Source organism: Tamandua tetradactyla, chromosome 4, assembly GCF_023851605.1.
Source record: "Tamandua tetradactyla isolate mTamTet1 chromosome 4, mTamTet1.pri, whole genome shotgun sequence".
NCBI classification, from domain to species: Eukaryota; Metazoa; Chordata; class Mammalia; order Pilosa; family Myrmecophagidae; genus Tamandua; species Tamandua tetradactyla.
This window is the reverse complement of record NC_135330.1, coordinates 96,205,237-96,231,366: the sequence shown is the minus strand read 5'-3', so window position 1 is coordinate 96,231,366 and position 26,130 is coordinate 96,205,237. Positions and strand designations below refer to the sequence as shown.

General features: G+C 36.9%; 1 protein-coding gene across 5 annotated transcripts in view; it reads right to left on the bottom strand.

Moving 5' to 3' along the window:
- LOC143681195 (nucleoporin p58/p45-like) overlaps positions 1-26,130 on the bottom strand; it is a 91,532-nt gene that overhangs the window by 15,694 nt on the left and 49,708 nt on the right. For 2 of the 5 annotated variants that reach the window (XM_077158009.1, XM_077158008.1), the window contains exons 1-2: positions 10,008-10,269; positions 3,060-3,202 (exon numbers count right to left, since the gene is read on the bottom strand). In XM_077158009.1, the coding sequence (XP_077014124.1) occupies positions 3,060-3,202; positions 10,008-10,114 (250 nt within the window). In that variant the 5' untranslated portion in view covers positions 10,115-10,269. Of the gene's footprint in view, positions 1-1,999; positions 2,556-3,059; positions 3,203-9,626; positions 9,962-10,007; positions 10,270-26,130 lie in introns of those variants that run through there. The other 3 variants (XM_077158011.1, XM_077158010.1, XM_077158012.1) reach the window with 3 other exon arrangements.

Below are 26,130 nucleotides of genomic sequence, written 5' to 3'. Positions count from 1 at the left end.
TCATCTTTTATAGATCTTCCTTTGTTGACCTCTTAAATGATGCTCCCTAGGACTGCATCCCTGCTCCATTACTTCCTGAATGACCTTACCCACTTTTAGAATTTCAGCTTTAGGTACAATCTAAATCCATAGCTTCCTGAGTTCCCATTAGGTTATTTCTCCCTTAATGACCCTTTGGACCCCAACATGTCCACAGCTGAACTCACAGCTCTCCTCATAAAAACATTTCCTAAATTCCCTATCTTGGTAAACCTGATTCCTCAAGCCAGAAAGCATAACCATCCTTGACATCGCTTCCCTCCCTTACATTCCATTAGTTATGAAGTCTGTCAATGCTATGTCAGAACTAGCCCTGGATTTCAGGCAAAAAAACCTAAGTGCAAGTCAGCTTTCCCTTAAGATATATTACAATAATCTCCTAATTTGTTACTTAGTTTCTTCCAACTTCTAATCTATCCTTGGAATTATCTGTTACCATAAAAAAAAGAAAAAGGGAGAACAAACATCCTGGTGATTCCTTCTGATTTAAATTTTCCATTAGGCACAGAGTTTCTCTAAAATAAAGGCTAAAGGCTTAGCATATAACTTCTCTTTAGTATATGGTCCCAACCTGCTCCTAAAATGTCAGGTCTCCCTACCATTCTGACCTATGAATCCTAAGCTCCAAGTAAAAAACATTTTTCATATATTCCCGGGCCCTTTTAAGATTGGGCCTTTGCACTTCTCTACCTGGATTAAGGTTTCCTGCCCATAAAATAAACTCCAACTCTGTTCTTCCTCTGTCTTCCAAAATGCCTTTCATACACTGGTTAGAGCATTTACAGAGACAGATGAACATATTAAGATACATGCTTGTCCCCTTCACCTCAGAAGACTGAATTTCTTCAAGGCAGACACCACATGGTGTTCACTCAGTGCTCAGATTTCACCCTCAGTGCTACCACACCACCAGAAACACCACACCGACAGCCAATATTGACTATTCAAGGCACAATGCTGGGGATTTCCTATGCATTTGTTCATATACTAATTAACATTATTATTCCTATTTTACAGTTGAGGAATCTGAATCCTAGAGAAGATGTATAACTTTACCCAAAGCCACATAGCTAGGAAGAAGGAGTTGCTCAAAAATATTAAATGAAGAAGTGTATTGATGAGCAGCATTTTGGCTTAGCCAGATATTATATTATGCTCCTGAACTGCCTTTCCTACAACTGGAAACTGCTGTCAGAATACAGTACTTTGAAATCATGTATGGGTTCTACAACAAGGGAACCATACTGTTTGCTCTTGTAGCCAATCCTGTCCAGGCAGTAAAGAGATATGCTGTGCATTCTACTGAAAACAGGCAAGTAGCACCCAAATGAAGAAAATAGCCACTTCTTAATTTAATTTAAATTTAAAAGGCTTCTCAATTTCCTTTATTCCTTATTTCCTTTCACATAATTTACTGCCATCCAAATTTTAGGAAAGACTGCAACCCTTATTATTTACATCCCCCTCAGTATACTATAGAGAATCAAGTTTGTGACCTGGAAGGGAATCTAAAACTTTCTAGTCTAATACCCTCATGTGATAACTAAAAATTCCCAGAAATTACATGACTATCTTAGACCTCACAACTATTTGCAGATACAACCAGTGCTTAATTCCAAGACTTCTGATTTCTAGTTTTGTGCTTTTTCCTCTAAAAGGATTCAGAAATGATTGGGAAAAGTAATGTGAAATAGATTTCCACATTAAAATCATTTTGGTATTTAAATTTTTTTTCCAAATTATAAAAGGAAATCATATAAAGTCACTAATTTCTTAAACTATTCAAATATTAGAAGGTTCTCTGATAATTCAGTATCCATTATTTATATTCAGTTCCTTACAAGTTTTCTCCTATATACTCCAACTTTGTGAGATATTGGAAAAAGGAGAGTAGAAAGGTCAATCAACTAGTTTAAATTATTAGAGAGCAACAGATCTGGGGCCTGCCTCAAGTTCTTACCCAGAGTTAATACTGTAGTTATAGCTGTTGCTATTCCTGAGGACAAAAAGAGAAATAAAAGTGTAATCATCAATGGAAGATGGCAGTCTTTGGGTTTATTTGTCATAAAAGAAAGACTTAGAATCAACCTCAGGGATTCTTATTAGAAGATACTTCTAATAAGACCACAGTATCTTCCACCATAACCACTAAGTAACACAAGCATTTTGCCTACAGCATTGGTTCTTATACTATATGCTATATATATGTAATTTGATTAATGAAGAAATAAGACTTGTAAAATGCAAACTATTGCTTATAATAAAATTAGGCATGAAGGAATAAAGACAGCCTGAGCAAAACACAGGAACACAGAACAGTCTGAAGGCTGACTGGCTGGTCTGCTCATAGTTACTTTTATAGGCCATTTATCTTCTATGTGTGGTCATGAAATGTGTGGCAGTCAAAGGGAAAGGTGATTAACATAGACCATGAGGCTCTAAGGATATATAGAGTAAAGATAAGGAAACAAAATTTTTAAATGATCATTTCTAGTGAAATGTTTTTAGCTTAGAATAACAAACATATTGATAGGTATTTTTTTATTGAAATATTTACGAGGAACCTTCTTGTCCTTTTCTATTGAGAGAATAGTTTTAATAAAAAAATCTAAAGCAAGTTATAATGTTGTAACAAAACAATGCTCACTGTCCCAACTGTGAATTTAATGTTTCAAATTGATAAATGACTTAGAAAACTATCTTCACTAAAATAAAACAGTGCATTATGTAATGTAATATAAAATTTTAAGTTTATCTTAATTCATTAAACTTGAAAGAAGATATCAACACATGCTTATAGGATTTTTTCCCCTTCTTTACATTTACTAGATCATAGCCTATGACTGAGCCTTAATTCCAAATCTCTGTATTTATTCTGATCTTAGTATTTACCACTTTTTAGGACTTCCACCCTGATTCTTTACAGAGACAACTTTGTAAAGCGAAGAAATGTAGGACGGAACCTGAAAAAGAACAAATATTCCAAGTCTACTCCCTGAAAATGCAACAATCTTTCTTACCTGTATTTGTCCCTCCTAGAGTGAATCTAGTGGCAGATTTAGATCCAAAAATCCCAGTTCCAAAACCACCTGAGGGAGCTGATGCAGTTGCTGGGGTTGCAGTGCTTCCAAGAGGTCCAAAATTGAGCCCCACAGAAGGATTGCTTGTTTATAAAAAACACAAAAAAGTCTACTAGAGCCAATATTCACTTAAGAAAACATAAAAATTAACTCAGGGTTATTTTCTTCATTTAATATACCTAATACATTTCTGTTGTGTCAAAATGAACAGCCTATCTTCCTTTAACCAACCAAGTTCAAATATTTGTCTGTTCTCCTTAAAAATAAACCTGCATGTAAAATTATTCTTTAAAAATATCAGTAATACCAAGTATACACTTAAAAATGGCTAAATGGGAAATTCTATTATATGTTACCACAATTAAAAAAAATTATCCTAAAGAAAAACACAACACCAGTTGCAGTGGCCTGAAGTCCTGTGCACCCCAGAAAAATATGTTCTTAAACTAATCCATTTCAGTGGGTGTAAACCCATTGTAAGGAGGACCATTTGATGAGCCTACTTCAGTTAAGGTGTGACCTACATCATTCAAAATGGGTCTTAATCCTACTATTGGAGTCCTTTATAAAAAGAATGTATACAGAGAGAGGAAAAAAGTCATGGATGCAAGAAGCTGAGATCAATGAAATTCAGAAAAGAAAGGAGAGACCAGCAGCAGTGGCCATGTACCTTGCAATGTGGCAGAGGAGCCAAGGATCTCTAGCATATGGTCTTCAGGAAGAAAGCATCGCCTTGATGATGCCTGATTTGGACATTTTCCTGGCCTCAGTTGTAAGTGAATAAATTCCCATTGTTTAAGTCAACACATTTCATGGTATTGCTTTAAGTAGCCTAGGAAACTAAAACACCAGTCTTCCAGAAAAGCATACTCTAGTGATCAGGATTTCAGAGATCACCCATATTCTTTCACCAGTTTTTGTTTCTATGACTGACCCTAGCATATTTTTAATGCAATTTTATTGAGAAATATTTTATATTCACATACCATATAATTATCCAAAGCATACAATCAGTGGTTCACAGTACCATCATAGAGCTGTGCACTCATCATCATAATCAATTTTTGAACATTTTGATTACTCCACTAAAAAAAGCAAAAGAGAACACCCAAAACATCCCATACCCCCCACTCCCTATTATATATTTATTTTTTGTCTTTTTTTTTTTTACTCATCTGTCCATACACTGGATAAAGGGTATGTCAGTCACAAGGTTTTAAAAGCTCTATAGTTATTCAATTATCTTCAAGAACTGAGCCTACTGGATTACAACAGTTTCAGGTATTCCCTCTAGCTACTTCAATATACCAAAAACTAAAAAGGGGTATCAATACACTGCATAAGAATAACCTCCAGAATGACCTCTCGACTCTATTTGAAATCTCTCAGCCACTGAACCTTTATTTCTCTTCCCCCTTTTGGTCAAAAAGGTTATCAGTCCCTTGATGCCAGGGCTAGGCTCATCCCTGGGAGACATGTCCCATGTTTCAGGAAGAGTTACATGCCTGTAAGTTCACCTATGGAGCTTGCTTAGAGAGAGAAGCCACATCTGAGCAACAAAAGAAGAACCTCGCATATTTTACAATGGCCATAGGAAATTGTCTGAACATGGACCCCTTTCTTTTTGAATAATTTAGGCACAGTTCACATTTCTAAATCCATTTGGTCTTCCCCCAATGCTAATATAAACAAAAGTAAAACATTACAAAAATAGAAAAGTCATCCTAGATTGTCTTCTCTACCACCCTATTGCTATATCACCATATTTATGGTCATAGGAAGGGCAGTGGATGGTTAGGTATCTTGGCACCAGAAGAGAAGTAAGAATTTGGGGGAGACACCCTGCAAATGCAGAGCAAAATTACCCTTTATCAAGATTATGTGTTCACTGGCAGAAAATTCTCTTCAGAAAGCTTAAAAAGAGCAGTTGAAATGCTTTTAAAAAGTCAATTTGAACAAAATCCACAAACTTCACAACTGTTCTTATCAAGCTTCAGAGGCTCAAATTTGCTCTCTAGAGATGGGAGGGTAAATCATAAAAGTATGCAAAAAATCCTGATTTGAGACTTCAAATATACTTATCTATTACTTCCCTCCGTGACCTTTCATAAAAATGTAAACTTGAGAGAACCCATTAAAAAGTTTAAAGATCTTCTTCAATTTAAGGGGAAGACAGCAGCGTTGTGGTTGGGATCCAAAACACTCTGCTACTTACTGGTACTTGTGTGGCATTGCTTTACCTTTTAGAGCCTTTATTTCCTCGTGTGCAGAATGGGAATAAACAGAACCCACTTCACTTAATAAGGATTAAGTGAAGATTACAATAAGTAAAGATTAAGACACTAGGCAGGGTGAAATAACCTCCCTCAATAAATGTTGTAACCATCATTATCATTAGGTTAAATTAAACACATTATGCACAAAACACCATGCCAGGAATAGAAAGGGCACACAAAGATGACTAAGATGTCTGTGTTACCAAGAGGCTAAGATAACAGCAATAACTGTCATCCAAGGTAGAAGAATTATCCAAGTTACTTGGGTCCAAACTTCATCAATTCCATAATCAGCCCAAACTGAAGGAATCATTCAGTTTTTTGGGTGTTCAGAGGCATGGGTGCATTATGATGAAAAAGCAGAAATTTACACCTTCAACAAATTTATAATCACTAAAAAGCAGATTATAATTAAGTACCAAGTGAGGGAAAACAGATAGGGCTGAAATTTGAGGTAATCACCTAAAAAATCACCATGAGGCCAGTGTAGAGAGGAGCTTATGGAGTGAACTTGAGATGAGTCATTAACATTGAAAAACGATTCTTAAAAGCACAGACCTAAATGCCCTCAGGTAGGAGTGGAATGGGAGGGGGGGTTGAATAGAGCAGAGGTGCAAGATCTCATTGACAATTAAAGCACAGAACTTAAAATTTCTAATCTATTGAACAATTAGAGGTATTTTAAGAAACATTCTTTGTATATTTTAAAGACATAAAATTTTAAAGATGGTTATCATGCTCCCCTTCCTCCAAACACATCAGTGATACCATTTTTTTTAAAGCTGTGCCCTACTGTTATTCCATAAGTATACAAAAGATGAACAAGGAAAGGTATGTATTTTTAGACAATGAATTAAATTTTTTAAATTTCTTGAAAACTTAAGAAAACTGAAGACACTGAAGCATTCATGACTTAAACTGAAAACACTATGAAAGACACATCAAAGCAAAAATTTTCTTTTTATACTCCAGCAGCGAAGCAAAAGATGAACAATACCCCCAGCAATTATTGTCTCAATCCAGTATTATGTGCCAGGATGCACTGTGAAAAAGCAAAGTTCACTCCATAGGAACAGAAATGTTACTTTAACTTCCCCTGCTTGCAGTGACTGTGGAGTTAGGAGCTAACATAATAACTAATACTTATTGAGCATTTACCAAGATGCTCAATACACTTCCAGCTTTATCTCAATCAACAACCTTCTGAGGAAAGTACATTATTGTACTCCTTTGCTGGAGGTTTAAATGGTGAAAAGACAAAGTCACCAGGCAGTACCAGGAGCCATCAGGTCCTGAAGCCAGTACTCTAACGGGCAGATGCCAGGCATCACTTTCATTCATTTACCCAAACCTTTCTAAAGCCGGTTTAAATCTTTCTAGTGTATTAACCAATTCATTTATTCAGTTATTTAGCAAGTATTTATCAGGCTCCTTTTTTATGCTAGTACAGTCACAGGGACTGGGAATGACTTAGTCACTGCCCACAGGGAGTTTCCAGTCAGTGTGAGAAATAGACATTCATTCATTCAACAGATATGAACTGAGCACCAAGCACTTTATCCACTGGAAAAACAATGTGAAAAAGATAAGTTCTCTACATCCATGGGGCTTACATTCTAGAGTTGGGATCAGATAATAAACAAATAACAAGTAATTATACAAACTGGTATACAATTGATTACAGGAAAGGTGCTCTAAGTACAGGGTACCCTAGGCAGATAGGTCAGAAAAGGCTTCTCTCAGGAAGTGACCATTTGAGTCTCAAAAGGTAAGTAGGTAGGCAAAAAAAATAAACCTGTGATGAACAAAAATTCCCAGATAAACATATCGCATATCTGCCTCTGTGCATGTTATAAATAGATGTAGATATACAAATATGTAGGGAGGCACATTAAAAAAAAAAGGTAAGTAGGCCTTAGTAAAGTACATGGAGTAGTAGGGAATATTCCACATAGAGAGAATGGACTTTTCAAAGAGAGAAAGGGCTTGGGCAAACCTATCTGAGGAAATAAGAAAAGGCTGATGTCATCAGAGCAGAGTTTTTCAAACTGAGACTGGGACCCATTAGAGAAGCATAAAATCAATTTAGTAGGTTACAGCAAGCATTTTGATCGTTTTATGAAATGGAACATAATAGAAAACATCACATGAAAGGAGGTTAAGTATCTTTCTTCAAAACTTTATTTCAGTTATTTATTTGTGTACTGCTATGTGGGTGGTAACATAAGTGTTATTTTTTTTAAGGTGGATCTGGATCATTGCAGGGGAGCAAAACAAAATGAAAAGATAGGCTCAAGATGAGTCTGAGAGGTTCCAGATTATTTGGCCTTGTAGACCACGGTAAGGATATTTTTTATTTCATTCTAAGGGCAGTTGTATCTTAACACCTAAAACACAGCCTAGCACATAAGTTAATTCAATAAATATTTGTTTTATGAATGGCCATAGCCTGGTGCAGAGCACTGGAAATGAACACAAATGGAAATTACAGAAATAAAATTACCAAGTCTTGTTGATTAAGTGGGTACAGTAAAAAAGAAGTCATCAAGGAAAACTCACAGATTTTTGACTTGACAGTATAGTCTGCAAACCCTACTATTTAACAAAGGCAACCCTGAGGATATTTTTGCCTTTTTAATTTACAGCCCTATTCTTTCAAACTTCAGGGGGTATCTTGTAACTCATCCTCTGTATACTTGATTTTATGAACTTCTCAGCCTTTATCTTCAAAATGCTGAACTCTAAAGATTAAATCTCTCATCATTAAAATGATCTTTCACATTGTATTAGTTAGGGTTCTCTAGAGAAACAGAATCAACAGGGAACACTTGCAAATATAAAATTTATGAAAGTGTCTCACGTGACCGTAGGAATGCAGAGTCCAAAATCCACAGGGCAGGCTGCGAAGCCAACGACTCCAATGGATGGCCTGGATGAACTCCACAGGAGAGGCTCACCAGCCAAAGCAGGAATGGAACCTGTCTCCTCTGAGTCCTCCTTAAAAGGCTTCCCATGATTGGATTTAGCATCACTAATTGCAGAAGACACTCCCCTTTGACTGATTACAAATGGAATCAGCTGTGGATGCAGCTGACGTGATCATGACCTAATCCTATGAAATGTCCTCATTGCAACAGACAGGCCAGCGCTTACCCAATCAGATGAACAGGTACCACAACTTGGCCAAGTTGACACCTGTCCCTAACCATGACACACATCTTGACCAAAAGCAAGAAGAGAAATGAAACAAAATAAAGTTTCAGTGGCTGAGAGGTTTCAAAGAGTTGAGATCATTCTGGACTATAGATATCCCATTTCAGTTTTTGTTGCATTGGGGTACCTAGAGGGAAATGCCTGAATCCTTTGAACTGTAATCCAGTAGCCTTGATTCTTGAGGATAATTGTATAACTATACAGCTTTTACAGTGCAACATTGTGATTATGAACTTGTGATTGACACTCCCCTCATCCAGTGTATGGACAGATGGGTAAGAAAATAAAGACAAAAAATAAATAAATAATAGGGAGGGAAGAGGGGTTATGGGATGCTTTGGGTGTTCTTTTTTACTTTTATTTTTATTCTTATTTTTATTGTTCATGGAGTAATGAAAATATTCAAAAATCTATTGTGATGATGAATGCACAACTATATGATAATTCTGTGAACCACTGTATATTTTGGATGGTTATATGGCATGTGAATATGTCACAATAAAACTGAATTTAAAAACTATATAATTACAAGTAATGATTTAATTGTAATAATATTGGTTCATCAATTGTAACAAAACATAATGGGGAAAACTAGTGGGAGGATGGCATATGGGAACTGTACTTCCTGCATGATTTTTCTGTAAACCTACAATTAATCTAATTTAACAAAAAATTTTTAAAAATTGATCTTTCACCATCCTAACGGTCCCTTTCTGGACCTCTGCTAGCTATATTTTGCCACCACTTAAACTAGCAGGTTGTACAAAGAGGCTGACTACACTACCTACATTTTGCCATTAAAATTTCACAATGCGAGTAATAACATCATCTACGACACTATAACCTGTACAAACTGTACAAAATCACTACCAGTAAATGCTATTAAAAACACTTTTTAAAGGCGGAAAGGGTCCCATGTGCCACAAAGACTTGAAAGCTCGCTAAAAGACACCACGATATGTCTAAATTCCCACTGCAGCGGAAACTGAATTATCAGAGAAAACCTAACCATCCTTACACATTTCCATTCATTAAGTGCCTCTTTCTAAAACTCCATGATAAGCTATTATTTCATTCATTCGTTCCATTTTCATTCCATGCTTAAGACGGACGCTTCCCTAAGGCTCTGCAGTGGGAACCCTCAGGCCCTCTTACCCGCAGACCCCACTCTGTGGGAACAATGCCTGGCCCCTTCGTGGATTCTGGAGACCTCACAGAGGCCGCCTGTCCTCCTCCCCACTAGGTCGCCAGCAGCGCCCCGGCCAGGTGGCGGCCTACGAGGTCCTTGGCTCGGCCGGTACAAATCTCCAGCCCCACAGGGATGGAAACCAAGAAGAGAGGCCCACAGGGAGTCCCACAGTCGAGGACCCGCGCCGGGAAGGCGGGGAGACACGATTACCTAGACGTCCCGGTTCCGAAGGAGAAGCCACCAGTCGTGCCGCTCCCGCCGGTGGCTACAGTGGTGGAGCCCAGCGTCCCGGTGCTGAAGGAGAAACCGGCGGACATGGCTGCACCCTGTGCCCGGCGCCGTCCACGGGCTGAGAGTAGTCAGGGTGTCCTCTTGCCTCAAAGCCGAGATATTAAAGTTTTCTGTAAATGACTTTGAAATAGAATTTACACTGCCTCTGGAAGTGACATGGAGAGGACACACATCCCCACATTTGTTTCTGTGAGCTAGAGGACATGGAGCAGAAGCTGAAGGTCAGACTGGTCATATTTAGAAGATATTTTCATATTATAACCATAGTTTTTTGTGTGCATTTTATTCCTTAATACTTTCTATATATTTGACAATGCTAAGTACTTTTTTGAATTCTCTTCTCTTCATAGTGTTATGAAGTGCTTGACATTTGTTAAAAATAGGCATAGTCAAAGAACAACTTTTGTTAATATCTTTTTGTTAAAATGCATATAAAATATTGTGTGTTTTATTGGAATAGACCAAGACTCTCTTCTGATAGCTTGCAGTTTTAAAGGAAAAAATGTGCCCAGAGGGGTGGGTGTAGACATGTGGCTGCAGGCATCGCTGGGCTATATCAGGCCAATGCAGATCATGACTTCATTCTCTTGGTTATCTGGTTTGGCCTCTGTTGGTTGGGGCATTGGCACATTCATACTCCTGTATCTTGTCAGCACATCAGGTCCTGTCAGAAGACCTGCTGATGGAGAGAAACTAAAGGGGCCCCTAGGCCACAGAATTCATTTTGTATGTCAAGTTTCTTTTCTGAGACCTGACAAAAAGTAGTGTAAAATAACACTTTAGATTTTTTTTCAGCGAATCCATAGGAATGGCTGTATTTCGGAAATGGCATTGTTAAACTAGATGTCTCAGAGCAGTGTGCTAACAGGTGGTGGTGGGTGCAGGGAAGGAAGTGGAGAGTGCAGAGCTCTTCTCCTGTGAGTGTTAGACAAGTTCAGATTGTCTGACCATTGTTCTATATAGACATTTTAGTTATTACTATGCTTTAAGGGACAAGACCTAATGTTTAAAATGTGTTATAAATAGAGGTCATAAAATAATTGCTCTATAAATGTCTTTGTATTAATACAAATATTAATATATTTGTATTAATGCAAATAATTATATATTTGTATTAATATATAATTAATATAAATATTAATATTAATACAAATGTCTTTGTATTAATTTAAAGAAAGGCCTCCCTTCTGAAAGTGACCTTTTCTAATCCGCCTAGAAGAAGCTAGGCATGTTTCTGTCCTTAGTCACTGAATTGGTAGAAGAGGAAGACGAGGAAGGGCAAAGGGAAGGACTCTTTGCTATTATCTTTATATCTAGAAGGCAGTTTTTTATTTTAACCCTAGTTCTATGTGCATTTTTTGGTAAAATACCTGTGTTTATTAAAGATAAGGGTCATTATTTCACACATCTAAACTTTTTTAGATATCTTGAATTGACAATTTATGATAAAAAGTACAGCTCATGAATTAACACATTTATAAATAAATTTGTTAAATTAATAGAAAATAAGCATCTTTCACATGGAATTGTTAAATCATCTATGAGCAGTATACATCAGCACTTGTTTATGAAGTTAGCTGCAGAAGGTCAGAAGGAAGTACAGGGAGAGGGATTTACACAGGTGTGTTCCCATTTCCATTTTGATGTAACCATTGTGTGTGTATTGTTTGTGGTTGTACCATAGGAAAACATTGTTATACAATTTAATGGAAAAATACCTTCTTGCTGATTTTTTAGTATAGATCTGATAATGAATTCTCTTAGATGCATTATTCTTACTGTACTGTTGCTTTATGTCTCATTTTATATTTAGCATTAAGGAAATGCAGTATTTTAACTCTGCCAATATCTGTAGAGGTCTGCTGCCATTTTTGTCTTTTATGAAATTTTTGCTTCTAAGAAAGGCAGGAATGTCTTTTTTCCCTTATTGAGTTGGTGTCATGTATCATCGGTTATCACAATACTCATATCTTTGAAACTTTGAATTGGTAAGTATACATAAAAAAGCAGGATATATTCTGTGTGATCTCAACCACATAAAATGTATGTTCTGTTGTATGTATACACATAAAGGAACTAGAAGGATATGTCAAAATGTGAACTGCTTGTGATTCTGGGGGAAAAATCATACCTGGAATTATTAAACCAATGAAAAAGTTTGAGGACAACTACCACTGATGCTGACATGGCTCCTTAGATGAACTAGCAGTACGGAATTAGGTGGTAGAGAATACCAAATGTTCTACTTTCAATGTGTGGGAAGAGGAGCAGCTAGCATTTAGTGAGTGTTTAGTATGTGCCAAGAACTGTTAAAAGCCTTAACATACCTTATATTTAAACATCCCAATAACTCTACTTGGTAATTGCATTATTCTCCTTTTACAGGTGCAGAAAATGAAGAGTGAAGTAGCCAAGATCCCACAGCTAGTTAGAGAATGGCACAAAATAATATCACAACTCTGTTCTACCTGATTCCAAAATTCAAAGAATTAGTTACTCCTAAATTACTGCTGAGAAAAGGAAAATGCTGGGGGCCTCAAAATCTGTAAATGTGGTTACAGAAATCGAAATCACAAAATCTTATATTGTCAAGAGATGAGAATTTTGAGAGCTGTGTTTTCTTCCTTTCAATATCTCTGAGTACTATCACTCTCTAGCTACAAAGAAGGATCTTCCTGTAGCTAACAATGAAATTGGATTTCACTCTATCTATCACCATGTATATTATAGCTCTAAAAACGTTCACTGGAAAGACATGATAGAATTTTTTCCTGAATTTTTAAATTGTATTTTTATATCCTCATGTCACTTCAAACTGAAAAGAGAACTGGCATGTATTTTTTAAAAGAAAACTGTATATAAAATATTTGCATGAGAAATTGTCAAATATTTTATTCTGAGGAGGTTATTCTCAATGGAGGGATATTTTGGCACCCAGGGGATATTTGATGATGCCTGGATTCATTTTTAGTTGTCACACTTGGGTGTGGGGTTTGCTCCTGGCATCTAGTGTGTAGAGGATGAGGGTTGCTACTAAGCATCTTACATTACACAGAACAACACCCACAACAAGATTGATCCTGATCAAAATGTCAAGAGTGCCAGTGCTGAGAAAACTTGCTCAAAGGAAATCATCATTCATATATGCAAAGATGGCAATCTGGATGTGCTCCTCACAATACTACCTGTGGTAGTTTAATATGTGAGATTCAAATTGCAACACACACATTCCCTCTAACACTGTAGCCATTAAAACTGATATTGCTAAAGGATATTTAATAATATGAACAAATGTTATGATGTTTATATGTCCTAAAGTGTATAAGCATGGACAATATTTTGAATAGAAATAAGCACAATTATTAATCATGTCTCTTTCTGAAGAGCAGTAGAGAATTCATATGAAAGAAAATACATCATAATCAATGTCATCAAATCAGAATTGCCCAACATGCACAGTAGCCTAAATATGCTCAAACATTCCACAGCCTCAGGAGTTAACCTACAGTTTAAGGGAAGACTTCTTTGATCATGTGAATATGAAAACAGGGATAGGGATGGGAGAAAAAGAAAGGCAAACCGAAATTTTAAGAAGCATAATCATGTGGGATGACAGAGTGATGTGATAAGAGGGAAAAAAAGAGAAAGGAGCTTCCTTGGACCCCCAAAATTTTTCAGTTTCAGGTTTTAGTAATTCATTAGAATGATTTCTGCTTTCTTCTCTTGGTTTCCACATGACACTTTGATCATTTGTGTTCATTTCTTTCATTCTCAAATTAGCTTTTATTCTGTCAATCAAATAATCCCTCACTAAAATACTAGACCAATGACCTCGTGTTGCTGTCCTTTGTTACCCACATGATTAGCAAAAATAGAGTTAGTTCTTTTGTTAACAATTCCTGAGGTATTTCTATGACACCAATTTCCATTTGATTCTCTAAAATGCTGTAATGGAAGTATGATAAATCAAAAAAACTTTTTTCACAGAATCAAAGGTGCTATCAATTGTAAGGCCTATCAAATATTGTAAATAAAACTATGACACATTGCTAAGATGCCAATGATGATAAGAGATACTCATATTTCATAGATAAAAATGTAAGATAAAAGTCTCATGTGAGCAACAATGAAAAGTGGCAATACAACAGTGTATTAGTTAGGGTTCTCTAGAGAAACAGAATCAACAGGGAACACTTGCAAACATAAAATTTATAAAAGTGTCTCACATGACCACAGGAATGCAGAGTCCAAAATCCACAGGGCAGGCTGCGAAGCCAACGACTCCAATGGATGGCCTGGATGAACGCTGCAGGAGAGGCTCACCAGCCAAAGCAGGAATGGAACCTGTCTCCTCTGAGTCCTCCTTAAAAGGCTTCCAATGATTAGATTTAGCATCACTAATTGCAGAAGACACTCCCCTTTGGCTGATTACAAATGGAATCAGCTGTGGATGCAGCTGACGTGATCATGACCTAATCCTATGAAATGTCCTCATTGCAACAGACAAGCCAGAGCTTGCCCAATCAGATAAACAGGTACCACAACTTGGCCAAGTTGACACGTGTCCCTAACCATGACAAACAGGATTAATGAAAATTAGAGCAGGGGCAGTTGAAGTGTATAATTGCAGTCCACATAACAAAGTAATTATAAGGTTTCAAGTAGAGATTTGGTATTTTCTGTTTTCAAACACATTCCACACATGTTGCCAACAGTGCAAAATTTTAGTAAGTACAGAATGCTGCAAAAATGGATAAAAGGGAAATTTTTATATCCTCTCTAAGTCAATTAATATCATAGTCCTAACTCTGTAAGCAGCTGAATAAGAGGAAAGATGGTTTGCTGATTTGAGAGGATTATGTTCCCTTGAAAAGCCAAGTTTTAATCCTGATCCATCTTCTGGAGGCAGCTGTTTCCTGTAATCCCTACTCAGAAGGGCAGGTTGGAAACTTGATTAGATTATCTCCATGGAGATGTGACACACCTAATTGTGAGTATTAACCTTTGATTAGTGGAGTTGTGACTCCACCCATTCCAGGTGGTTCTTGGTTAGTTTACTAGAATCCTTTAAATGAGGAAACATTTTGGAGAGAGAGCCACAGAGCCAAGACAGAGCCATGAGAACCTCACAAGTCCAGACAGCCAGAAATCTTTTGAAATAAAGAAGGAAAATGTCCCTTGGAGAACTTCATAAAACAGGAAGCCAGCTTAGAGAGAAATCTAGCAGATGTTTCCGTGTTCACCATGTGCCTTTCCAGTTGAGAAAGAAACCCTGAACTTCATTGGCTTTTCTTAACTGAAGGTAACCTTTTGTTGATGCCTTAATTTGGACATTTTTATAGACCTGCTTTAATTGGAACATTTTTATGGACTTAGAACTGTAAACTTGCAAAAATAAATTCTTCCTTTTAAAAGCTGTTCCATTTCTGGCATATCACATTCTGGCAGCTAGCAAACTAGAACAAATGGGAATGTGAGGGGAGAGACAGAAAGAGTTTATTCATCAAAGGCCAGCCTTGTGGATATAAGAAGGTCGTTCTCTAAACTGTATCCCTGAGCTAGATAAATTTTTCAGGGTTTTAAAGCATTCAAACAAAGACATGCAGGCTTAGAATGAACAAGGTGGTTTGAGATAAGTAGGTTAGAAATAGTCAAATCACTGAAAATGTGCAGATTTATTTCATATTTAGTCTACTTGAATTTTAAGTTTTAGGCTGTTATGCATGTTGGGAATTAAATTAGGAATTGGGGTGTTAGTTCTGGGTTGACTCATATTAAGTAACAAAGGGACTACACACAAAGGCACCCAAACTTCAGGGTTGCAAGACAAGATATGGTGATACAGTGGGGCAGCCATGATTTGTTTTGTAACTGTTCAGTCACAGGATAAAGATTATACAGTTTTAAACCATGGCATAAGCATTAAAGTTACAAGGCATCAGGGTTAAAGTTCACTGAGTTACAATAGTTAGGATTATTTGCTTCTGGCTACATTATAGTATATTAGAAAGTTAGAAAGTACTAAATAATGATTAATTAATTATAATTATATTTGTTAGTGTTCTGCTACAGTGCCAAAAAGGGAATACTAGGGCAGGTCATGGTGGCTCAACAAGCAGAGTTCTCGCCGGCCATGCTGGAGACCCAAGTTTGATTCCAGGTGCCTGTCCAAGTAAGAAAAAAACAAAGGGAATACTGACAAGCTAAAGGAAAAACAATATATATAAATCAGTTTCCTTGCACTGCACATGAGAATAGAGAATTAAGGATACCATCTTTTTAAATGAGGAAAAAATAAATAGCAAGGTTAAGCTGAAAAGTAAATGAGTATTCCCTTATTTAAAAATTTTTGCAAAAATGATAACCTTTCTATATTTCATAGACATTGAGATATATAAATGCATGAATTTAGTTAATTTAAAATATATTAACTACTTAACAATGAATAACCCCATAACTATTGGGATGAGTAATTTTCCCAATAAGAGGTGTTTTTTCTTAGTATGTTTTCTCCAAGTGTATTTATGAATAAAGTTTCAGTTGAAGTAAATGTTTTATTGAGAGTTGTGCCAATTATGCTAATTTAGACAATAAAATAACACACCAGACTCTAAGGTGTGTGCTCAGGAAAGATTTGTTACAAGAGAAAGACAGTACTGCAGCAGGATCAAGAAAGCTTAAAGCAATGTTATGGAAATCCAGAATGTCCAGGAAAAGATTCCCCCAAAATTTTCAGTCACACAGGACAAACTTACTCTCAGGAAAACAAAACTTGATGCCTGGGAGGGAGTTATTTGGAATCAGGGAATCCACAGTCTCATTTGAAGAGGAGGCTTTCATTACTCTCTAGTCACATAGGAAAACCCATGATGAGTAAGTAGGCAAATAACCAGAAACCCAGATTGCCTGACAAAGCCCAGGTGCAAAATACCCATGTACACATTTTTCTGTAGCTGTTACAGATGAGAATGCGTGTGTCTTTGTGGGCCAGGGTGCTATCACAAATTACACACATCCATAGATTGGCTTGAGGAACAAGAATTTATTGTATCAGGATTTTGGAGGCAAGAAATCTAAAATCAAGACATCATCCAATATTCTTTCTCCCTAAACTCTGTCACATTCTGGCACTGGTTGGCTGCAATCCTTTGGGTTCCTTGGGTTGCATCTCTGTTTCCCAGCACATTGTGAACTCTTTATACTTGTGTCTACTATTCTCTGGTATATGGTAAATTATAGTTTCTTCCTGTGGCCTTCTCTTTATAAGGCTTCTGGTAATATGGAGCCACCCTAATTCAATTTGTCAAACCTGGATATGTTTGAAAAGTTCTATTTACAAATGAATGCAAACACTGTAGCACAGATTTGAATTAATAACATCTGACATTGGGTTACATAATTTAAACAACCACACCATGAACTACAGCTCAGAAAGTATGTTTCAGATTGAGACATGACTTCTTATACTAAATACAATAACTTCTGTGACTAATGAAGGCAACAGAGTAGTGGCTAGGGGATCACTACAAAAAGAGAATGACTGTGCCATTTGAGTTTTTAATAAAGCTCAGTTTGTTCCTGATAGTAAGGTTTTATGAAAACTTCCTGAGCCCAGGGTCATCCGAAAGTGCATTTGCCTATGCAACATGGGGACAAACAGGGTCATAAATTGATATTGCATAAACACTGAGTTCCATTCAGAGCTACCAGCAATCAATCAGGTCTATTAATCCAATCTCTCCCAGAGCAGTGACTTTCCTGTAATATTATTGTTTGGAGACATTCCGCTGGAGGCAGTAAGAGTCTTACATAATTTTATGTAAGGATCTGTTTAGCTAGAAGTGAAAGTGTTCCATTCTTTAGGCAGCACACACATAAAGTTTTGTGTATTCTTAGTGGTACTCAGATAAAATAAATGTCTAATATTTATCATGGGTTTTCTTTGTATGGAATGGATAATGTTATTGGGAGTGTTCCCATTTTTCCAGGGAGGGACTGTCTGGCTTAATCTACCATACCCAGGTGTTACTACATCCCAAAGTTGTAAATGCCCCTCTTTTTCTCTAAAAGTTAAATGTGCAGCCTCATTTTCTAAACATTTTGTATGTTCAGTGGCTCTCTCCACTGTTATTCCACAAGAAAAATAAATTTAATGCTTTGAATCTCTTTATTAATTGGGCATTTATTTGTGTCTGCATTGGTTATGTTTATGGTATCAATATCTCTTTTTGTTCTTGAATTTTTTAATTAATTTCCTTAGTTCCTTCTAGTCAGCTCCCTGGAGGGATGATATCCACTAGGGTAACACAGAAACACCAGTCATAGGTAAATGGCCACAAACACAAAAATGTGATTGATATATAGAAGCTCCATAGGAGTGTGCCAATTGTAAAAAAGAAACAGTGTTTGATAATAGGTCAATTCCTTGGACTATACCATACCAGAGTAAAAAAACATGGATATGCCAAAAATGCATGTCATTAAGAGTCTAATAATTTTATATAGGGATCTGTTTAGCTGGAAGTGAAAGTATTCCATTCTTTAGGCAGCACACACATAAAGTTTTGTGTATTCTTAGTGGTACTCAGATAAAATAAATGTCTGATATTTACCATTGTCCATCTGTTTTCTTGAATATGTATTTTAAATCTTCTAGGAATTCAAATTGATATCTGCAGCCTGGAAGTTTGTCAGTTTCCTCTTCTTATTTAGTATTCTTGGAAGTTTTATAAAAAAATATTTGTTCTATGAAAGAGTCCAGGATAAAAAAAAAAACAAAAAGCAGTTAGGGAGTGCTATCTTTACCTGCTATGTGTACCATGGTTTCATCTTCATGACTTTAACAGAGGAATAAGTTGTTAAAATTTCATAGGAACCTTCCCATTTATGCTGGTCTGGTATGTTGGATGTTGATTTTTCCATCTTTTAAAAGAATTGGTAAATTTGATAAAGCTTTAGCTCATAAAGCATCAATGGGCTTAAATGATATAATGCAAGATTTGTAGGAAAAGAGAGCTGCCTTGAGGCATAATGGTGATTTGCCACTACTGTGGCCCCTAGCAACTGAACATATCTCTTACTTCCTAATTCTTGGACTTCCTTTGTGCAGGTATACATATTACTCTCATTTAGGAATGGTGTCCCATACACTATTCAAATCAGCTCAAAAGGAGCCTAATTCTGGATGTCTTTCTTACCTGCCACCAGGAATGCCTTGCCTCTAGAGATTAGTCTATTAGCAGAATTAGCTACTGCTTTCTTCAGGTATGCTTCATCTTCTCCATCTTCCCACTAGATTATGGTCTCCAAAGATAAATGTAATTTCCAATGTATGTTCAATGCTTCTGATAGTATACCTGAAAGTTTTGCTACAAATGCCCCCAACCTCATTTCCAAACTGTGAGATGATTTCTTTCAGGAGCACCCTAGTTACTACTGAGGCTCACCCTGTTCTACATGAAAAGGTTTCTACCAATCTTCTGAACATAGCTACAAAAGCAGGAAGATATTTATCATTTCCATGTGCCTTTGGCATGAAAGTAAGGTCTATTTTCCAGTTCTCATCTCGTGTTGTGCCTTTGGCTCACACTCTTTTATAGGGTGTGAAGTGCCTCTATCTGGGTTTTAAGATGTATTTAACACAAAAAAGTTTTGTGATATTTTCTGAATTTCTTCTGTATCTTATGTCCTACAGTATATTTTTTCAGCCATTGAAATATGGCATCACTTCCATAATGAGTGATTTGATGTAAATAAGTAAGATCTCTTTCCATGAAACATTCAGAAATAAGAATTATTTCATCTTCATTATAAGTCCATCCTTCCTCCATCCTGCTGTATGGAATGTGATTGAGAACAAATATCTGTTTCTTTTACATAAAAGCTCTGCTCTTTTGCTCTCAACAAATCATGGGCTCAACACTGATGAAAAAAATAGTCATATCTAGTACCAGAGAAAATGCCAGTTGTATGTATTTGAGAGTTTCGTTTGACTGCAGCTCTTGTTTCTAGATCTGCTATTTGATTACTTTTAATAGAGTCCATTTCTGCTTTCTGATGACTGTAGCAATGTATTATGGCAACTTCCTTAGGCAGCATTACTGCTTCTAATAAGCCTAAGATAACATTGCATGATTAGTTTCCTTTTTGCCATATGTTGATTTCTCTTTCCTTTCAGATGGATCAATGAGCATGAACTCTATTGCAAGCATAGTTGGTGTTGCTAATTGGATAGTTGGAAGTTGCTGAAAATAATCCTTTAGCTGGAAAATGCTTAATATAGCCTTTGTGTAATACAGTCTCTTCATTCAAGTAGCTTTTATTCAAAGTTCTTGCTGGAGTAGATTGCTATTGATCTAATCTCAAAAATTTACTTTCTGTTCCTAGTTACATTAAGCAGTCTGCTTCAACTTTACTTGCAGGAATGAGATAGCATCCTAAAGCAGGATGGAAAAAGTACCAGAAATACCATATGTACTAATAAATCACCATTTTCATGTCTTGAAAATATGATATGCCTTGAGAGTCACCAAAGAGAGGAGGACCTATAAGATAGTAGGATGTGCTGACCAAACAAGAATGAAGCATACAACTATCACTGACATTTTTTTTTTGCAGGGGGAGGTATGGGCAGGCTCTGGGAATCAAACCCAGGTCTCTGGCATGGCAGGTGAGAATTCTGCCACTAAGCCACCATTGCATTGCCTTATCACTCAGTTTTAATGAATCCTGTGACTGTTACTTAGTTTCTTTCTTATTTTCTGTTTTCCTCTGGACTATTGTCATTTCTTTGTCTCCTTGGGCTATAAAAGCACCAGTTCCCTTTATCATTTCAAACTGCCTTAGAAAGATTTCCTCCAGTTCCTACATGTACACCTGTAATAAAACTCACCTTCTCACCAGAGAGACTTAAATCTGTTTAACATGGAATAGGGTAACCCAAGCTATGAAAGTCATGATTTTATAGTATCAGAGTCTATATATGTGTTTATTCACTTCACCTTTCCCAGTCGTAGGGCTTTAGTGAATGCAAAAAGTTCTGCCCATTGTGTGGATGTACCTGGTGAGAGGGCCCCACTCTCCAGGACTTTTGTAGAGTTATGACTGCATAACTGGATTTTTGGAGTTCTTTCTCCATGAAGCTGCCTCCATCAGTGTACATGTCAATGTTTGGATATTCTAAAGATTGGTTAACAATCTGGTGGCAAAAATAGATTAAATCAATCCTTTGTGTACAGTCATGTACAGGCTCCATTTCCTATTTCAAAGTTAATTAGCCAGGTTTAAATTGGGAGAAGCTTTTATAAATAATATTAAGATTATCTAATAAAATATCTTGGTATTTACTTAACTGTCCAGTGGTGTGCGAATATCTGCCTTCCTATTCTAACAATGACAGAACATAGTGCGGTGCATTTATCATGTGGATTGTCCTAAAGTAAATTTTTCAGTTTCATTGGAAATGTCACAGATGGCTGCTACAGCCATTAAGTCTAATGGCCATCCTTGGGTAGTATTGCTTAACACTTTACAAATCTTCACCACAGGATATATGGCATTTCCTAATTTTTGTGTAAGCACTCATAATCCATTATTTATCTTTCATGTAGGGAAAAGTCAAAGTGTCTTCTTGGGCCTGGGAGGCTTAAGGGCTGGGACTGGTAAAAGTTCTATTATTTTCTGAAAGGCATTTTTACATTCAGAAGTCCACTTTAAAGGTTCTTGCTTGGATCCTGTCAAGGCTTTACATAAATGTTTTGCTGAGTCCAAATCAGGAATCCACATTCTATAGAATTCTTTATTTCCTATAAATCCTTCAATCTATCTTCTTTTAAGTGGATCTACTACTCAGGCTAAAACTTCTCTCCATTCTTCCAATAGATTTTTCTGTCCTTGGGATAATTTAAATATACATATTTCACTGATTCTTGTGAAAGTTGGGATTTTCACTGTGAGACTTAGTCAACCTGGTTGGCTTAAAAATGTAAAGTTTGAATAGTATGCTTGTCTGATGGTTTTCTAGTATGACTTGTAATTAAAGTATTCAGATTATGAGCAGATAGAAATAGGGTAGAAATTGGGCAATTGGTGCTGAAAGAATATAGATTGTACATTAGGATTGACTGTGAAAAATTCAGAAATGGATAGTACAATACTACCTTATTGTAGCACAATAATAGAAGTGCAATGAATGAAGCTGAATGTGAGTATGATAGAGAAAGAAGAGCTGGGGGCATATATGAAACCAGAAGTGAAGATGGCAGATAAAGAATGAGATGATTTAATTAAGGAATGTCTAGAGTGGAAAATAATGGTGATTAAATGAATAAATTAAAAAAGTTTTTGCATGAAGGAGAACAAGTTAATGTCAATATTTCAGGGTTTTGAATGTAGACAGTATATAGGAAAATGTGTAATCAATGAAAGCTAGGGTCTAAAGTCAACAGTAACATTGTAATATGCTTCCACTGAATGTAACAAAGGCATTATGCCAAAACTAAATGTCAACAGACAGAGGTACATGAGGAAGGGGTATAGATTCTTTGTGGAATAAAAGTAAATGACTTCATATAGATTATAGGAGGTGAAGGCATGTCTATGTGCTTACATTGGATTGTATGATTTGAGAATAAATATGTTTAAAAATGAACAGAGAGAACAGGTACTAGAGAAAATATGGAGAAAGAAATGGACATATTAACTGTCAGTAAGGAGCTGAGGTGCAGCCCCTTGGACATCAGTGTGGTGGTTACACAGGAGGCTGGGGTTTTGCCATATGATCCTGAAAAAGTTTCCTCAGTATATAGCTGGAGGAACTTAGTGTGAGGACCTTAATGAGCATTTGCACACTGGTGTTAATGGTCAGTGTTCTGGACCCACAGTGGATGAAGGTGGCCTAAAGTTATAGTGACTGAAGAATGGAAGGGGGGGACTATGGTGTATGCATACAATGGATTACTGAATGTTCTCAAGAAAGAATGAAGTTGGAGGAATGTAACTAGTTGTTTGAACCTTAAGAACTGTTTGTTGAATGAAATGTCAGGGTCAGAAAGTCAAATATCATGCCTCATTCATATGGACTAACTAAAATATAAATACTCACTGAAAGGAAGTCAACAACATGGCTTATCAGGTTGGGGCCTATTGTAAGGGATCTTAGATTGTCAATTCTTTCAGGAATCACATATATTCAAGAGGTGTAACTGCTTTATTTCTAAATTCTGAGATACTGAGCTGTTTGTTTATAACTTGATTTTTCCCAGAAATGTTGGGTATTTATGTGAAACCTGACTCAGAGTTAGAGAAGGTGAAACTATTCAGCACTGCCTTATGGAGGAATTGCTTAAAAAGTTGGAAAATTGATCAGGCTTTGAGTAGAGATATGAATGAAGCTGATCTGGATAAGACTAAGGTAATCAGAATACAGGGTAAAGGATGATATCTTCCATATTTTGAAACTTTAACTTCTGTGTGTGGCTAAAGGGAGAGATGTTTATTTGGTGCAAAGTTTCTATTTGGGGTAGTGTAATTCTTAATTTAACTTCTGTGGTCAGTTTATTTGAACAGCATAATTACATGGAATCTTGAAAAGGACATGAGATTTTGCTGGTCTGTCCGGGTTACTGTGATGCCCAGAGATGTTCCAGAGTAATTTGGGCAGTGAATAAAGAAGTACTTGCAAAGACCCTTAGGGGGACTGGGAAGAAAGGAAGAAATATTCAACTTCCCCATTTTGGAGAACATCTCATATTCTTGCAAGCAGTAGGAACAACAAAATCAGTAGGCTGAGTCCTCAATTTTGAGTATCACCCTATGAAACTTATTCCTGTAAGGATAGAGTAAGCCTAATTAACATTAGGCCTAAGTGTCACCCCCAAAGAACCTATTTTGTTGCTGAAATGTGACTTCTCTCTCTAAGCCAACTCATTAGGTGACCTCACTGCCCTCTCTCCTACATGGTACCTGACTCCCAGGGGTGTAAATCTCCCTGGTAACATGTGACAGAAATCCTAGAATGAGCTGGGACCCAGTATCAAGTGATTGGGAAAGTCTTCTTGACCGAAAGGAGGAAGAGAGAAATGAAATCAAATAAGGTTTCAATGGCTGAGAGATTTCAAACAGAAATGCGAAGCTATCCTGGAGGTTATTCAGGTGCATTATATAAGTATCCTTTGTTAGTTTATGGTGTAATGGAGTGACTAGAAGGAAATATCTGAAACTGTCACGCTATATTCCAGCAGCCTTGATTCTTAAAGATGATTGTATAAAGATATAACTTTTGCAATGTGATTGTGTGAATTTGCCAATTCTCCTTTTGTCCAAGATATGGACAAAAGAGTAAAAAGATATGGATAAAAAATGAGTAATTAAATAAATAACTGGGACAATAAGAGTAAAATAAATTGGTAGATGGAAATGCTGCTGTTCAGTAAGAGGTAGGTGTAAGGGGTATCATATATATGCTTTTTTTTCCTGAGTCATTTTCTGGAGTGATGTAAATGTTCACAAAAATGATCAGGGTAATGAATGCACAATTTTGTGATGATATTGTGAGCCATTAATTGTGTACCATTATATTAGTTAGGATTCTCTAGAGAAACAAAATCAACAGGAAATATCCTTAAATATAAAATTTATAAAAGTGTCTCACATAACCATGGAAATGTAGAGTCCAGAATCTGTGGGGCAGGCTGTGAAGCTGGTGACTCCAGTGGAGGGTCTGGATGAACTCCACAGAGAAGCTCACCAGCCAAAGCCAGAAGAGAAGAGAAGCTGTCCCTTCTGAATCCTCCTTAAAAGCTTCCATTGATTAGATTAAACATCACTCATTGCAGAAGACACTCCCCTCTGAGGATGACAGATGAAATCAATAGTGGCTGCAGCTGGCATGATCATGATTTAATTCTATGAAATGTCCTAATAGCAACAAAAAGGCCAGCACTTCTCTGAACAGACAAATAGGTACTACCACTGGTCAAGTTGAAAGATGAACCTGACCATGAAAGTTCACTCCTTGTCAAGTTGACAACTATATACAACACCTTAAACTATACTTCATTTCTAAATACAAAACAATAAAAGACACATTTTTTCTCACCTAAAAATACTTAACTATCCTGCATACAACTGAAAACACATTGAATCTCCCAAGAATAGGGTGCATGCACTTGGGTAATATTCATTCTTAAACTTGATATCTTACAGCTTAAATAGTATAACATGAACAAAACAGCATTACAGTCCTCATTTTTGTAACGTATCACATGGTAGAAGTTCATATTTATCATTAATTCCCTATAGCCATTCCACTCCACCATGAAGGAAAATTGGATGTCCACAGAATGCCTGTGAGTCACCAGCAGGATAACATCAGGGACTGCTTGAAACCTCCTGGCCACTGAATCCTTCCCTTGTCTCATTTCTTGCTTCCCCTTTGGGTCAAGCAGGGTCTCGCGTTCCCTTTCTGCTGGTGACCGGCTGGTCCAGTGAGTTCTGTCCCACGTTTCCAGGGAGACAGGTCCTACATGGCACAAGGGGAGCAGTGAGTTCACCTCCTGAGTTGGCCTAGACGGGGTGGGGTGGGGGTGGGTGGGTGCTGTGAGCCACAAAAGACCATGAGTGGCAAGAGGGAATCGGAAGGCTGGAGGGAAGTGCCTGAAAATGTAGGGCTGTGTTCCAGTAGCCCTGTTTCTTGAAGGTGATGGTGTAATGATATAGCTTTCACAATGTGACTGTGTCTATGAAAAACTTGTGCCCGACGCTCCTTTCATCTACCTTGTCAACAGATGACTAGAGCATGGGGATCGAAAAGAGACAGTAGGGGGAACCAATGTTAAAATAAATTGGGTTGAAAATGCTAGTGATCAATGAAAGGGTGGGGTCAGGGCTATATGGGATGCATACATTTGTTTCTCAGGGCTATGGGATATGTATACATTTGTTTCTCTTTTCTTCCGATTTCACTTTCTGAGGAGATGCACATGTTCCAAGAGACGATCACGAGGATGAATATGCAACTATGTGATGATATGGTGAAGTGCTG